Below are 17,707 nucleotides of genomic sequence, written 5' to 3'. Positions count from 1 at the left end.
TCCACACACACACACACACACACACACACCCCCTGTGCACGCAAGCGTGAAATTAACGCTGGCGCTAATGCGTAAGCAGGGGCGGCGGAGCTATTTCCAAAGTGGAAAGCACCAACAAAAAAGGGCACCTACAAAGCGAAATCTCAAAGCGAAAATATACTTTTTTTTTAGACATTGGTATATACCCTTTCATTGTGATTCCATTATCAGGGACGATTTCAATATTTGTTTTTCTTTATATATCATACAAGATATTGCTTAAGCATCACACTTTCGGCTGGGTGTGATTGTCTGAATATTCATTTGCGAGCGAGCAAAGCAAGCGAGAAAAAATGCAAGATCTGTGAGGTCGCAGAGTGAAAAATTACATCTTATAAAGAGGAAAACACCAAATCATGATGGGGTTATAAGCATCACGGAAGACTGAAAAAACATTTGTTTTAAAGTGACATATTGTATCATCTATAAATGCGAGCGAGCGAGCGACCTTTTTAGGGGAAATAACTCTTAGTCGCTTTAAATTAGGTGCAAGACTACTGATGAGCAGGTTAGGGGCACGTGCCCCCCCCCCCCGTGCCTACGTGCGAAAGGGATAAAGACACTTATTAGAAAAGAAAAGGAGCATGTGTCAAGGTACAAAGAGTAATTATCAAAGGTTCAAACGGGGCACTTCTTACACCTGAAAGGAGGCACTCACCAGAAATGAGATAGGGCACTTATGAGTATGGGAAATGGGCATTTGTTGACGGAAAAGGGGCATCCATCAGAAATTGATTTATCAGAGGTGAAAAGGGGCATTTATGAAAAGGGGATAGGTCCCTTATTAGAAAGGAAAAGGGGCACGATTCAAAATAAAAGGGCAGTTAGCAAAGGTGAAAATGGGCACCCATCATAGATGAAAAGAGTACTTATCAGGAGGGGAAGGGGGTACTTTTCAAAGTAAAACGAGCATCTCTCAGATTTGAATAGGGGCAATTATCGGAGGTGAAGAGCACACTGAAGTAAAAAGAATTAACTTCTCATTTATGAAAATGGTCATTTACCAGAGATGAAAAGGGACACTTTTTATTTATGAAGGGCCTCATTTTTCTAAATAGCCCTTATCAGATAGGAAAGGGGGCACATGTGTTGATGAAATGTGCGCTTATCCGAGTTAAAAAGGGGAAGGGGCACTTCTTTACAAAGTAAAAGTGGCCCTTTAGGGGGGGGGGTACTTGAAGAGTGGGGCGAACTTTGCCCCCTACCCCTGCCACCCGGCCCATCATCTGAAAATCCAAAATGATGTTGTAGGGGCCGGGCGCGGCTTTATCATGAGTGCTTTTATGTGAACTTCTTTTTTATAAATATATTATGCTGGAATCCGACCCAGATTGCACACTCTAAAATGATAGTATGATCATCCCACTACGCTTGTAGTTCACGTATGCACCCCTTCCTCCTAATCCGTCGTTACCGTCACTGCCATTTACGTATGGCCGGCCGGCGTATTTTTTATTTACACGCTCGCGAGGGGAATTTCTCGATTAATTCCAATGAAACCGCTTAAAATTCCAATGAAACCGCTCGCGAAGAGTCTAGCCTAGATCGGAGAGCTCGCTAGTGCTATACGCTAGTGTGAATTTACATCCAGGAGAAAGTTTGCTTAACTTTTTCTTGAAACACTTGAACGGTTATGGAAACTGTTTGTGTTTCTAATCTCCAAATATTAATATTATTCTGCATCAAATATAAAACATTGATTTCTACTGTGATATGTAAAGGCACGAACTTACGTTAATACATACCCAACCAAGAAGGTGCACCATGGTAATACATTTTAACAAACACATCAACATGTTACCTAGACAACTCATCACCATAGCCATTGTAAAACCATATATTAATGATACATGTAAAATATAGATTGAAGCAATTCTCGTCAGTTGCCTGTATCCTGAGTGTGATTTATATAATGGATTTTGAGTAACATTTGCATCTAACTGTAGTTGAAGAATAGATACAGAGTATAACATCAATTAAGTTGGAGTTCAATTGGAAGGAAGTAACGAGGAATATTAAAGCAAGGGAGACTGGGAGATGAGGAATGCAGGAAGTTAGAAATTGAGAGATTACTCGCGAGATAGCCTTGCATTAATGAATCCTTTATATAATGTTGTCTTGAGAGAAAGTAGACGATTTTTTTAAAATTGGAGATTAGTGCAAGTATTAGATATATTGGAAATAGAATTAATGAGAAAGTTATTTTTTATCAAGATCAATACATGGGGGGGGGGGGGGCACCATCAAAATAGGGCACTTTCTGGAATATAAGGTGCACCTACAAAGGGAAACATCAAAATGTAAATCTACCATATTAAGACATTGATAGACGTACGAGTAACGTGGGGGGGGGGGGGGGTTAGAGAGCGCAATTTTTTTTTTGGTCGTCAAATTTTTTTCTATTTGCACCCCCCCCCCTTGAGCGCCAGGGGGGGGGGGCCCAACCCCCATAAAAGGTAAAAATCACATGATTTTACATGATTTTTTTTCTCAAGGGGGGGGGGGGGCCCGGCCCCCCCCTGGATCCGCCACTGGTCCAGTGTTACGGGTTTGTTTTGCTACTTGCTGCCTAATCTGAGGGCTCTGTTGTGCTCTTTAAAAAGAGGACCCAATAGGGGCAGCGCAATTTAAATATCAAGGAATGTATTAGAATTTATTTCTAAAATGAAATGAAAGGAATATTTGACTTTCAAGAGCATTTCATTTTGGAAATAACCTCTCTTCCTCTCCTAAAGACAATTTCTCTCTTGAAAAGGCTCTGCCAGGCCCCTCAAGCTCTGCCATGTTGTATGGATCCATTAGAAAGCAAAATAAGCCCACTCAATAATTAATATATATTAAAACGCCATAGCGATTCATCCAAATAAGAAATCCACATAAGAGGCATTTTGAAAGTTTTAAGAAAATTCCTTCAAATTCCAGGATATTGGATGTTATTTTTCAGGAAACTCTATTTAAACGAGTGGAAGCACTGGCGGTTCTGTTTTTTTAAAACTGTAACAATTCTCCTTGGATCAGATATAGACCAAAAACAAGCCTCATTATCGTCAGTATACAAGTGTCATTTCGGACCTTACAGCTTTCATAGAAATCGCTTCTGGACCGACCGTCAAAGAAAAAGTTTGAGAATCCCTGGTCTACGCATTATACACATCAGGACCAACTTGACAACTTGACAAAATTTTGAGGGGGGTTCGACCCCCCCCCCCCCTGCGTACGCGCCTGCATGTGCATCCCTTCCTCCTTATTCCCTTATCCATCGTTACCGTCACTACCATTTTAGTAGGGCCGGCCCCCTCCTTTTAACGACTCCCAAGCCATCAAGAATGACCCCATAATTTATGGATTACCCTTCTGCCGTTCTTTGGAGGGCCGGGCGCGGCCTTTTCAGAAGTGTTTCTACACTAACCTTTTCATGCACTCCGGCTTAACATAAACAAGCATGCTAAGATTTTTTTGAAAAGAAGCATAATTTCGACTCAGTTTCGCATAACCTAAAAATAAGAATACGGCCAGTCACCCCTCCCCCCTCCCCTCAATGCATCCGCCTTTACGCACCCCCCTTCCCCTTGTCTTTCCCTTATTCGTCGTTACTGTCACTAATTTTTAGTGCCATTTCGTTGTCTTTCTTTCTCCCCGGCTCCTCTCTTCTTTTTCTTTCCTCTTTTTTGAAAAAAATTAGCCCCCCGGCCTTATCAGGGTTAACAGTAATAGGGACTTTTAGATCCGCACGAAGACAATGGGGATTGCTACGGTCGACGTCCTTTTAATACACTGCCTTGAATGGACGTCACACGTATCAGTCCACGCAAATCTAAAAGTCCCTATTGTCTAGGGCTCTAGGCAGTGTACGCACTACAGATTTTGGCAGTGCTGCTGAAGCGCAATTCTTTAATTGCAAGCAGGCAACTATTCGATCGTTGGTCTACATACTAAAAGCTATATACAGTGATCATTTCTCGAACACGTTCATGGGTCTAGGGCCAGTTCCATATAATTGAGCTGTATTATCAGATTATTTAGGTAAGTTTGTTTCGTATCTGTTTGGTTTCGTTTTGTGTAAGTGGGTGTGTATGTGCATATTATACACCTTATCATCTACTACAGAAGTTTGCCTCGAGAGTGTCAAAGTGGATTTCTCTCTATGCGCTCGAAGAATCCATCGGGACCAATTTAAAGACGATACAAGGTTTAAACTGTTTTGTTCAAAATTTGATATAACGAAGGAAGTCAGTCCGAGGATTAGCTTTTATTTCATATATAGATCGGGTAAAATATATATTGTTAAATATAAAGGACCTTTCAGTCTTCTGACTCGACGATAGATGATCGGGAGTATGAGTTCAATCAAAGCTAAATTAAAATAGGTTAAGCAGGCGCGGTTGGGCATTTTTCAAAATGGGCGCTTTCTGGGATATAAGGGCCACCTTATAAAGGGAAACATCAACATGTAAATCTGAAATATTTAGACATTTTCATGATTGTGATTACATTATCAGGGATGATTACAATTTGTTTCTCTCTTGACATGGTCCAATATACTGTTTAAGAATCATACTTTGCAGCTGGGTGTGGTGGTCTGAATATTGAGAAAATTTAAAGATTTGTGACGTCGCAGCGCGAAAAGTTTTATAAGAAGAAAAACAACAACAAATCCAGATGGGTTTCAAGCACAATTTAATCATGAAGGACTGCAGGCGCGGATCCACTGGACGATTCTACCGCCCCCCCTAGCCTCCCAAACCGGTAAACAAATAGGATAGTAACGTAAATTTTACCTTAAAAAAATACAAAAAACGACCCTCCCCCCCCCCCCCCCCTGACCTCAGTGACACAAATGCGGCATCAAAATATTTGTGCTTCTCTGACCGTAATTGAATGCCTAAAACCCCTGAGCTTCCTGGGGCTCCGCCCCTGAACCCCCACACCAATTTATGCTCGCTACCCTTAATCTGGTCGTAAATACTTTAGCCCCCCCCCCACTTTGATAAACGTTCCGCGGAGCCTGTGTTTATAATATATACGCATACAACACTGATCGTTATGATGCCAAGACGTGACATAGCTTCTTTTCCCCTTTCAAACGAGAAAGAAAACAAGGTCATTAAAGGGATTAAGCGACAAATAATTATTGTGATTCAAATTTATGCGAATATTTGTTTGAATAAGCACTGCTATTCACCAGAATCTTTGTAAAAAACAAATTTTACAAATCTCAGCAATGCTTACTGAGTTGAGACGTTCCATTCAATTTAAAATACTCAAGAATACACTTCTCCTAATCTGAAAGTGATCTTACAACACAGTGGCAGAATTGCATGGCTGAGATTTGTAAAACTCGTTTTTTTATTTTTTTTATTTTCAGGGGGAGAAGAAGCTATGTCACGTTAAGAAATCATAAAGATCAGTTGTATTATGCGTATATACATATGATAACATAACAAGGTTGAAAGATAAAAAAGGATGTAGACATATTTATCAAATTATGTTAAAAGAAAAGGACGAATATTTGAATAAATTATGTAATAGATGGCATGCAAATTGTATATTATTTGATGATAAATATATGCAATATTAGTTCAGGTTTATGTTTCGCTGTACAACGCATACAACAGTTCGGTACTTTCAGTATAGATTTTTGAATAGGATGCTATATTTGAATAAAGATCTTGTGAAAATTAATATAATTCTAAATAAGAACTGTTCCCTTTGTGGAAAAGAAGAAGAAGAAATGGTACACTGTTTTACTCCTGTAACGTGACCAAATTGATTTGGAGTTGTTTGACTGACTGGTTAACTATTGTAACACGCTGTAGAATAAAACTGTCCTTAATAGATGTTTTGTTAGGTTTCATTGAAAAAAGAAATGATGCTTTAAACTGTATAATAATTTGGACTAAACAACAATTATATTTTTCTCGAATACAAAAGTCTGTACCGTCCTTTCGGACAATAAAACAATATATCAAGAATAGTTACACAAATGAGAGGCAAGTTAGTATGCTTGCTAACAAAACTGACAAATTCGATAAAAAATGGATCATGTTGAGAGGATTTTGATCGTTTAATATGAGTATATTGAATTTCCCGCATCAATTTCAGTCATGATGTTGCACTCTTATTTAATTTTTTTTTTCATCCCTAATCTACATGTATGTTCTGTATGTACAGTATTATCGTCATAGTTATCAATATGCTACGATTTCAATAATCGCTTATTGTGGTTGATATTCGTTATGTATATCTTATTCTGAACTATTATGTGATATTCATTGGAACATGTGTTCAAATATGTTATTTGGAAATTGATTTTCAATAAAATGGCCTGTTGGAGGGTCCAAAAAATGAAGAAAAAAAAATGTTAACATATTAACGTGGGCGGTGTATTACACAATAAATAATCCATCCGCGAAACCATGTGCAACATGCGTAGCGAACTAATTTGCATAATCGGACAAATCCGCGATCTACTTAAAATATAAACTAGTCTACATTTCCACACAAATAACACAGTTAAACCAATTATAAATACGAGCGAGCTCTAGGGGAAATAAATGAAAAAGTTGCTCTATAGGGGCGTATATGTTTTGGAGAAAAGAAAAGCAGACAAGAAGAAATTGTGTAGATGACAACAGCTCCACGGGAGTATTTATTTGAAGCTTTAACTACATACAACTCACATTCTCTCCAATGTTACAAAAGGTTGTCTCAAAGGAACCACTTTTATCTTTACGGATCGATTGGGTGCAGAGGAGAGCCTTTGCCGGGAGCGAACTTTTTTTCTTACGAACTTTCGTAGGAAAAAAAATTTCGCTTGCCGGGAGGCTTAAAAGGATCGTACACGAAATAGGGATCATTGGCTTTCTTGCTATACATTGTTACCTTTCTTTGCTCCAGTGATCTCGAGGCACCAGACAGCAATGAATTAGGGCAACGGGAGTGGTAATTACAATCTTTAACTGCATACAAATCACATGCTGTTAGGGCTAAATAGGGGTTGTTTGGTGCAGATTCTTCTAAAAGCACCAAATTTGTAGTTCCAAAAGGAAAAGCGCTTGTATGATAATAGTTTATATACTTATGGGGTTTTGGGGGTCAGAGAATCTGATTATGATGTTCTTTCATCGATTTGAGATCTCCTCGGGTCATACTGGTAATATTGGTCAAATCCAAAATAGCCGCCATCTGAGTTACAGGTCAAGTGTAGTTACGAAAGGAAACGGGCTAACATGATAAACGTTTATATATTTATGGGGATTTTGGGGTTAGCTAATCTGATTATGATGTGCTTGTATCAATTACAGGTCTCATTGGGGCTGTAATGCTGGCCATATCGGCCAAATAAAAAATGGCCGCCATCCGAGTTAAAGGTCAAGCGTAGTTCCAAAAGGAAAAAGACAAGTATGATAAACGTTGATAAATTCATGGGGTTTCCGGGGTCGGATAATCTGATTATGATGTTCTTTTATCAATTTTATGTCACCATCCTGTCCTAAGGCTACAATGAAGTCCATTTCCTGGTTGAAGAAGATGAGGGAAGATGCGCCAAATTCACAGTTGAGTGGGTATAAATCTTGGCCTGCACCCATATGTTTCATCATTAACTTTCCTCTGTAAATGGATAATAAATTCGTTTTCGAGGGTTGGCAAGGAAAGTAGATAAACAGTAGAAACAGACCATGACTAAAGAAATAAACATCCTGGGGCACCGCCCCGGAACCCCCAGTAGGGGCTCTTCTAGGCCCCTAAATCTGTGCTTTATTGTACGGATCCATTAGAAAGCAAAATAAGCCCAATAAATAATTCGTATGTACATAGATATAGATATAAAGTGCAAACTTCCTCTGTGAAATGCATAATAAATTCGTTTTCGAGGGTTGGCAATGAATATAGATAAACAGTAGAAACAGACCATGAATAAAGAAATAAACAGCTTGTTCGATTTGTTTTGAATCAGAGGCATTTTCTTAAAAAACCCGGACAGCTTAAACTTTATTATCCTTAAAAAATAACGTCTAAAATCCCTCTCAGATGGGATAAAATACCAATACGAATTGCATTATGCAACGTTTAGACATAAAGGTCGAATCTCAACTTTATTTTTCTTATTCTTCTTTCACATTTCGAAGCGTTGCATGGGATCTTAATCCTGTTTTTTCTACATACATCAATGCCCCCATTTAAGCATACTTTGAATCTGGTCACGCTTCAAAAAGTTCGTGGCCTAGCATTTTGCTTCTGTTGATGACAAAAGAAAGAAAGCACCCTTTATAGATCAGGGAGAGTGTGAAAAAATCACACAGTAGGAGGAGTGCAGTTTAAATATCAAGGAATGGATTAGAGTTTATTTCTAAAAATGAAATGAAAGGGATATTTTATTTTCAAGAGTCCTTTCATTTCATTTAAGAAATAACCTCTCTTTATATCTTTCTCTTGAAAGTCTAATAAACTCGAGAGCATCCTGGGGCTCCGCCCCGGAACCCCAGGCAGGAGCTCTGCCAGGCCCTTAAAGCTGTGCCATATTGTATGGATCTATTGGAAAGCAAAATAAGCCCAATAAATAATTTGTATATATACACTGTTGGTCATAATGATGGAATAATTATTTTTACCCCAATTTATTGAATGATTTTGACAATGATTTAGTCCTAACAGATTTAGATAATAGTATACATTCTCAGATTTTATTGAATGACAATTGGGGTGTGTTTGTTTTGCGTGACTGCTAAAGCATGTGTGTGCTACTATGCTAATCAACTAGGGGACCTACGTCCTTAAATCATAACTGACAGTAATGGGGATTAATGCCTCATAAAAGGGCACTAATATAGCACATCGACACGGTTTTGATCCTGGGGGCTCACAGTAACTTTGCTTAGCCAATGAATTATGACTGTACGAAGCGGGCGCTAGGTACGTCGACGTTCCCACAAAAACAAAAAAACAAGGAAATGCAATAAGTTTTCAATAATTCATTGCATTTTCCCCCAGTCCCCGACAGGAAAATTTCCTCTGTAGGGCCATGCATTATGGTTCAAGGCATGCCCACATAGAAGATTTTTTTTATGATGGGGGTCGGGACAAAATGCAATGAATTTTTGAAAATTTATTGCGTTTTATTTGTTTTTATTGTTTTTGTGGGGGCGTCGGTTTTGCTGGGATTCTTTAAAAGGATAAAATCCTTCGTTGAATAGGGTTTCTTGCTAAACGTTCTTTCCAGTGATCTCGCGGCAGCAGACAGCAAGAAACTTGTAAATAATAAAATGTCCACGGGAGTTGTTACATAAAACTCACATTCTCTCCAATGTTATACAACACCAATACTTACATACTACATGATGAACAGGCGCGTATCCAGGAGGCGGTGGGGGCGGTCGCCCCCCCTCCCCCCCCCAAAAAAAAAAACGCAGGTCAAAAAAAAAGAGAGAGAAAGAGGAGAAAAAAAGTAAGAGGACGCAGGAAGAAAAAGGGAAAAGGAGTCGAGAACGGTACAACGAATCGTATTCTTTCTCTAATAATTTAATGAAACGTGAAAGCTTCTACAAAAGGGAAAACTGAGTTCAAATTAAGGATTAAGAGTCGGGGAAAGGAACAACGAATCGTCTTCTTTGTCTAATAATACGTCTAAGCTTTCGCGCTGAAGGAGGGGGAGGGGACTGAAATCAGACGAGTCGAGAAAGGTACAACGAATCGTCTTCTTTCAACTCCCCCCTCCCTGCACCCACCCCCCTAGGGAGCGCGCTTCGCGTGCTCACTACCGCCCCCCTAAAATAAAATCCTGGCTACGCGCTTGATGATCAACTCTTCCTGATCCATTCCACATATTTACTTTCAATATGTAATCGCATGACCAGAACTCAACTTTATCTTTAATACAATCCAACCTTCTCTCTCAAACAGGTGTATAAAGCGTGATGGATCAGTTCGGTGTCATACATGGCCAGGGCTGGATACAAAGATGCCTTTACACGCAAAGGAGTTTAAAATACCTGCGGAACATATCTGTGCTTCTCTCGATCGCCTTCATGGTGTTTGTCTATTCGATAAAAAGTAAGTTCTGCGAGAGTTAACTTTACCGACGTCCACAAGAGTATAGTATAGTATAGTATAGTATTTATTTTCCGTTTTAAAAACAAACATATAATACAAGTATATACATAGTGTAAATAAAACGGCTGGATAGCCCATATTCAGCTGTGCCAGGCACGACACTGCTGGTCTTCCATGGGGTCCAGGAATCATATATATAAATATAAAATATGACGTACAATTATTTACTAAATTAAAGGGTATAAGAAAAGGTACAATACACAGTTATAAATGCTTAAACTCTACAAAATGGTAGTTGTGTGAAAGGACTACGAAAGTCCACCCCCTCCCCCCTCCCGAGTCTGGAATAGGTCAATTTATTATCAAGGTCTGGGTGATTGGGCATGTGAGTAGAACAACGTTAATTCGCGCTTAAAACTATTCAGAGTTGAGGCATTTCTTACAATTACAGGGAGATTATCTTAAGCAATAGCTCCTCTATACTTAAAAGAGTGACAGGCCACTGGACCGATATTTTCTATCTTCCCACATGCTTTTCTTTGTTTTGTCGGTCTCTTAGGCTGATGGTCTCTAGGATCTTTTGGATATTCTTCATTTCTATATTTTCTTTGTTTTTGCCTCCCTTTTGGTGGACTGTCGGTCTCGTGGGATGTCAGTCTCGCAGGCTGTCGTTCTTTGGAGCTGTCGGTTTACTGGGATGACCCAATGCAAAGGAAATTATTGTCAAGACACGACCCCTGTAAACAAAATAATAACCCCCCCCCCCAAAAAAAAAAAACAACAAAAAGTGAGATCTAATATCAGACGCGGATCCAGAATTTCTCAGGGGGGAGTGCCCAAAATAGAAATTTTGTGGCGTGGGGTCCAGGAGGCGGAGTTTCAGGGGTGTTAGGCAATAGATTACGGTCAGATGAGCATCCAGGGCCTCAGGGCCATTGGTTGGGTTTGGGGGGCAGAGCCCCGGAAGCTCATAATTATACCTTATTTGTGACACTGGCAGGTCACTTATCGGCGTGGTGTCCAGGGACGGTATTCTGAACCCTGTGTTATCTCTAATATTGTTGTATCTTTGAAGATAAGATAAAGTTGGTATTCTGAACATTGTTGTAACTTTTGTGTTATCTTTTGTTGTATCTTTTCTCTCATCTTATTGGCCGCGCCTGCGCTCATACTTTGGTGCGCTTGTAATTGTGCGTATTATTAATAAAGTGGCATTTAATCCTCATTTGCATATGCGCACGGGAGATAATTATGTCGAGATAATTGGTATTCTGAAAGTTGTTGTATCTTTTATCTTATCTTATCTCGCATGGTATTTACAACAATATTTACAACAGGTAGGGGGTTGTTGTATCTTTCGTGGTGATATAATGGCGGCAATATTTTTCGCCGAGAACCAACTTCGTGCCAATAGACGAGTTAGAAGAAGATTGTGTGTTGACCGGAAACATCACAGATGAGAACTTTCTAAGATATTACATGCTAGGATATGACGTTTTTAATGCTCTCATCTTAACCAATATAGTGAAAGCGTGATTTGTCTTCATGATCCACATTCAACAGCGCATAATGATGACGCGCGTAATAAGTGCTCAAATAACTAATTACGCCCAAGATTAGTATGCGCTAGGCGCATCTTCAGATATGGCATAAAGTATTCCTATTGGTTGACCTACTTATCATGCTTATATAAAATAGATTTTGATTGGTAGGGTCCACAAAAAATGGGCGTGTCATCAATGGTCAAAGATAAGATAGAGGCGGTCCTTCAAGAGATAACACAGGGATAAAACAATGTTCAGAATACCAACTTACAACAATATTAGCGCTGTGTTATCTCTGGAAGATACAACAAAAGATAACACAAAACTTACAACAATGTTCAGAATACCGCCCCAGGGTACGGAGCCCCCAGAAGCTCAAGGGTTTTAGGCATTTTATAACGGTCAGACAAGCATAGTTTTATATCTTATTTGTGACACTGACAGGTCACGAATTAGTGTGGTGTCCAGGAGGCAGAGCCCCCAGAAGCTCAGGGATTTTATACATTAAATAACCGTCAGATGAGCATAGTTTTATATCTTATTTGTGACACTGGCAGGTCACGAATTAGTGTGGTGTCCAGGAGGCGGAGCCCCCAGAAGCTCAGGGGTTTTAGGCATTTTATAACGGTCAGACAAGCATGCGGGGGCCGCCTTAGGGCCCCTGGTGGGGTCGAGGGGGTGGAGCCCCGGAAACTTAGGGGTTTTAGGCATTTAATTACGGTCAGATTAACATATTTTGATACCTTATTTGTGACACTGGCAGGACACAAATTAGTTTGGGGTCAAGGGGGCGGAGCCCCCAGAAGCTCATGGATTTTATACATAACCGTCAGATGAGCATAGTTTTATATCTTATTTGTGACACTGGCAGATCACGAATTGGCGTGGGGTCCAGGAGGCGGAGCCCCCAGAAGCTCAGGGGTTTTAGGCATTTTATAATGGTCAGACAAGCATGCGGGGGCCGCCCTAGGGTCCCTGATGGGGTCCAGGGGTGGAGCCCCGGTTTTAGGCATTTAATTACGGTCAGATTAACATATTTTGATACCTTATTTGTGACACTGGCAGGACACTAATTGGCGTGAAGTCCAGGGGGCCGAGACCCCAGAAGCTCAGGGTTTTTAAGCATTAAATTACAGTCAAATTAGCATCCAGCCGTCCGCCTTAGGGCCCTAGGTGGTGTCCAAGGAGCAGAGCAACCGGAAGTCAAGGGGTTTTAGGCATTTAATTACAGTCAGATGAGCACATTTTTATACCTTATTTGTGGCACTGGTTTGGTCACTAATTGGTGTGGGGTCCAGGGGGCGGAGCCCCCAGGAGCCCAGGGGTTTTAGGCTTTAAATTACCGTCAGATGAGCATCCAGGTGCCTGTTTTTGGGCCCTAGGTGAAATCCAGGGGGCAGAGTACCGGTAAGCTCAGGGGTTTTAATTGCCCCGGAAATTATAAAATTACGTCGTCAGATACTTCGTTCAGTGGCTAAGGAGGGAGGGAAGGAACACTTTTTTTGTGGTTGCTTTCTTTAGCACCAAAAAAAAAAAATCTTTCCCCTTTTTTGTCCTTCTTTTTTTGTCCTTTTTTGTCCTTTTTTTGTCCTTTTTTGTCCTTCTTTTTTGTCCTTCTTTTTTGTCCTTCTTTTTTTTGCCACTGTCTAATATCTATCTATACTCTAAATCTAGACTATACTGTAAGAAAGTATTGCCGACCCGTCTTATTAAACAAATAACGCACTATTTCGCTTTTAAGTTAGGGAAGTTCCAGTGCACTCAGTTTAGTCAGTGCGGTATCGATAACGCACTGCCCTGCGGGCTGTGCATTATCACTATGGGCACTGACTAAACTTCGTGCACTGGCCCTTCGCTAACACACTGGCAACAGTGCATTATTTTTATACTACCGTTATCACCTGCAATATAACCGCCCCCCCCCCCTCAAACGCACTTATACAATTAATTTCCCTCGCATGCAGCCGTTCGTGATTTGGATAGAAATTTACATACCTTATGAACATAGACCCAATTCGTATAAATAGACATGGTGAATGATGAGATGAAGTTTATAGGAATAAAATGAATAAAATAATATCATATTTATTAATCTAAATCTCAATGATTACGCTTGATCAGGTAACGGGCTTCAACGCGGTGTGAGTACGTCTTCGGTAGATCCCATTCATGAGTCCGTCTGGTATGAGGCTGAGCCTGTCAGTGGGTAAGTCTGTTCTTTTCTTTCAAAACAAAAGGACAAACAACAAAACTAAACAAAACAATGCAATTAAATACAATACAGTGAAGATACTAAGATATTGGGACAAAAGGAAGCAGAAATAGTCTTGCTACAAACACTGTGTATATATTGTATTCGTATTAAGTAGTTAAGAGAGAGAGAGACAGAGTGACAGACAGACAGGGCGGAAATCTGTCTCTACATCTTAGGTGCCATTTCACTCAAAAGAATTAAAACACAAAATTAAGTACAGATATTGGATGAGGTGCGGGTTGCTCGAACCTGCAGAAATGTTTGTTCGCGAGATTTCATCTATAACACGATCGCAAAGACTTTCGAGAAGTCAACTTAAAATACTCTATTGTTTACCCCATAGATATCATGTTCGGATTATGGAATGCGTTATTGGAATTTAAGCAGAAGTCATGAAGTAATGGACATGGCTATTTAGGTTTTTTTTTTTAAAGTATTTGCGGGCACATTCTCAATCATGTTATACAATATAGTACATAATATCGAAATATTTAATTGTTCTGTATATTATAATCTTAGGAACGTGTATAACGAGGTGCCATTTTCATGTATCATTTAATCTTTTCTTCTCCTTATTGTTTTCTTTCAAGAAATGATGACGGGAGGAGAACCGAAGTACACGGAGGTGTTCATGAACACCGTGCCGAACGTATGAACACCAGGACATTGGCCGAACTCATGGCTGACCAAAATGCCAGTCCGACATTTTCTCTACTGGCCAATGTTACACAGCATAGAAAGGGCTTGCCAAATTATTACATTCATGGGTTGAGATCTGGAATGGGAGAGGATTACGCTAGGTGCAACATTGCTTTTGTGCACCTTCATAAAGCAGGTGGGCAAACCACTAAGGCGATATTGAAGAAAGTGTGTCAAAAAGCAGGAATAGGTAGGGTCGAAATGAATGAAGCAAGTTCAAGCAACTTTGACCTTTTTCTCCAGAAGGGAGGTACATCCAAGCCGACACTCTTCCAAGGAGGTATGAGCTTTGGCATATGTGATGTATTGCATAAGAGGCCCTGTTCATACATGACGGTACTTCGTAATCCATATGACAGGATCATTTCGTTGTACTTCTACCTCTTTGGACAACACGCTAAACGTCTGTGCGGACCAGTGATACCCGAACACGTCTCCATCACTGATTTGGCGATTGATCAAGGCGGTCACTTCTTCAATGAACTTCTTGTGCACCCGGACACTTGTAGAAACTATAACTCAAGTTTCGATGAGTACGTAAATCAGGATCACACTAAAGATATCATCAAGTACGTGCATGTTAATCATGGCAGGTGTATGTGTCGACAGAGAGCTCTTCATACAGCGACCTTAACAAAAGAGCAGCGTCGTGCACTTCTCCAATATACCCTTGAAAACCTAGAGAACTGGTTCGCCGTAATAGGAATTTTGGAGGACTATCAGGTATCTCTAGAGCTCTTTGGAGAAGCCTATCAAATGAATTTTACAGCTGAATATTCAGTTCCCGTTAACATGAACAGAAACTATGCAAAAGTGGAAGATACGACAATAAAACAAATGAAAATTGAGCTACTTAATAGTGCAGAAGTAAGAGAAGCGTTGTATGAAGATATCATGATTTACGAGAAGGCGCTAGAGATCATGAAACTTCAAAAAGAAGAATATACTCGAATAAAGAATATCAGATGAGTGATAAAATATTAATAGCCCCCATTAAAGTTGATGTCCTGAAAATACGAAATTGAAAAGTATTAAGTTGTCAGGGGTTCATTCATTTTACTTGTTGTTGCGGGTATAAACTCATTCGCCGATTCGATCCGGCGCATCTCTACAACACGTCCTTGGTCAGGTGTCACGTAATGGTAAAACACACCCCTAGAGCAAGATGTACTCTTCTGGTCTGCCTTCGATCGCAGCCAATCAAACTGCTACGAATCATCTACACCAACAAAGTGCACAAAGTTGCCAATTTGATAACCATTTATGTAAAAATGCAGCTGCCTGTCAAATATCATCGTTTCATACGTGTTTCAAATACAGCGCGCTAGCTGAGATAAGATGCACTGTGGCTGATAATGTACGAGGCTACGAAACCTAATTCAGAAGTCTAATTTAGAACGAGGAAAATGGGTCTGTCATAAAGATCAACTATCAAATGAAGAAATATTGTTAATTCATATTGGTAACATGTTTCTCCGACTTCAACAATAACAATTTACGTTATTTTATTAGCAAAAACCCTAATTTCATTCGATTTGTTCCGGGGACCGAATCAGCGCGCCGATTCGATCCCCCCGGAACTCGAATCGAATCTCCTGCGACATCGACAACAATATGGGTTGTAACATCACTTAATCTTGAGATTAAAATATTGATATTTCAAATTAAGTGAATCAATAAACCGTAAGAACATCGGGATTAATATGTGTTATCGTTGAAGGCGTCCCTGGTAAGGATAAATTTAAGCGAGGTTTGCGGTTGCACCACGTAGGATGGGTGGACTTTTTTAAGGGCCAACTAATCCTGTCGAATGAACACGTGGGTTTAACCGCAAACCTCACTCAGATCAATGTATAATTGTTGTATTAAAAAAAAAAACATTATGTATTCTATGTACAAATTATAAAATGACTGTAGAAATGGTAGATGTATTAGTTGTCACATTCCATACAACTGGTATGAGAGAATTCACATGTAAAATGTTATTGGAATAAAAACCTTGGGTTTGATGGTTCTAGGACTCCTACCCCCTGTACATCCACCCCCGGATAACCACCCGGGGGTGGATGTCCAGGGGGTAGGTGTCCGGATACGGGATTTGGTTAATGAAACAGTATTTAAGTGACGCTTTTGGAAATTGAAGAGAATTAATATTTTGACAGATTTCGTTTCATTTGATTGCATCAATTCAAATTTCAAAATAATATATATATTTCAAAATTTCATTTGCAATCCAACAATGCAATTCTGTTAATCACATCTAGTTTGTTGCCGAATTTTACCCTTTTTTTAACAGCTATTAAAAAAAAAAAATATTCAATAATAATTATATATCTTAATATGAATCCTGAAGCAAATACATGTGTATTAACCATGTTTTGCCTAATTCTGTAAAGCTTTTTTTTATATCTAAATATTTATAATGAATATATCAATAAGATTGTGGCTTTTCTCTGGAATTCATTGGTTCATTTGTAGTCGGTTGTAGTTGGTCTCAAATTACGCTGCATTTACGGTATAATATTTGTAATTTGTAAGTCTCATTATAATTTATTAACACTTTATCCGATTATTTTTCTAGTTCTCCTTCACAGCCTATTCATCTGTCCTACTCTTTATCTGTCCCTATTATTGTGCAGTCTCCTCTCCAGCTTCTCTTTCTCATTTCTCTACGATCTCTCTCTCTCTCTCTCTCTCTCTCTTTTTTTATTGTCTTACCAGTCCTTCTAATCTTCTATTACATTTGTCTTATTGCCTTCTATTACTCGTTCTCCTTCAATTATCCTTTTGTCATCCATGTCAATCTTTTCTCTTGTTTCTCTTTCTTTTCATTGATCATATCCTTGATTATTTATTGTTAATTGCCATTTATATATATATATATATTATGCTTTTGTATGTATCTTTTGTAAATTCAATTTGTTTTAGCCTCTGGCTGCTATTTGAATGTTTTTAATCAATAAACCATATCAAATCAAATCAATTGTAAACACCGAAACCATGACGATATTCAATTTCAATTGAATTTCAATTTATTCAGCCAATCATTAAAAACAATTTACAATGACACTGGTACTAGTACAATTATAAGATGATGACAGGCTATGGACCCCTGAGAAGC

At 39.3% G+C, this 17,707-nt stretch overlaps 1 protein-coding gene across 1 annotated transcript; it reads left to right on the top strand.

The window, feature by feature from the left end:
- The first annotated feature begins 3,869 nt into the window (after positions 1–3,869).
- On the top strand, positions 3,870–17,021 carry LOC115924017. The gene is made up of 4 exons (XM_030985552.1): positions 3,870–4,062; positions 9,940–10,089; positions 13,755–13,839; positions 14,478–17,021. The coding sequence occupies exons 2-4, from the start codon at positions 9,954–9,956 to the stop codon at positions 15,553–15,555; spliced, it is 1,299 nt and encodes a 432-aa protein (XP_030841412.1). The 5' UTR covers positions 3,870–4,062; positions 9,940–9,953; the 3' UTR covers positions 15,556–17,021.
- Positions 17,022–17,707: the final 686 nt, after the last annotated feature.

This window comes from Strongylocentrotus purpuratus, unplaced genomic scaffold (genome assembly GCF_000002235.5).
Source record: "Strongylocentrotus purpuratus isolate Spur 01 unplaced genomic scaffold, Spur_5.0 spur5_scaffold_15, whole genome shotgun sequence".
NCBI classification, from domain to species: domain Eukaryota; kingdom Metazoa; phylum Echinodermata; class Echinoidea; order Camarodonta; family Strongylocentrotidae; genus Strongylocentrotus; species Strongylocentrotus purpuratus.
Note: the sequence above shows the minus strand (reverse complement) of the source record. Positions and strands in the feature narration are given on the sequence as shown.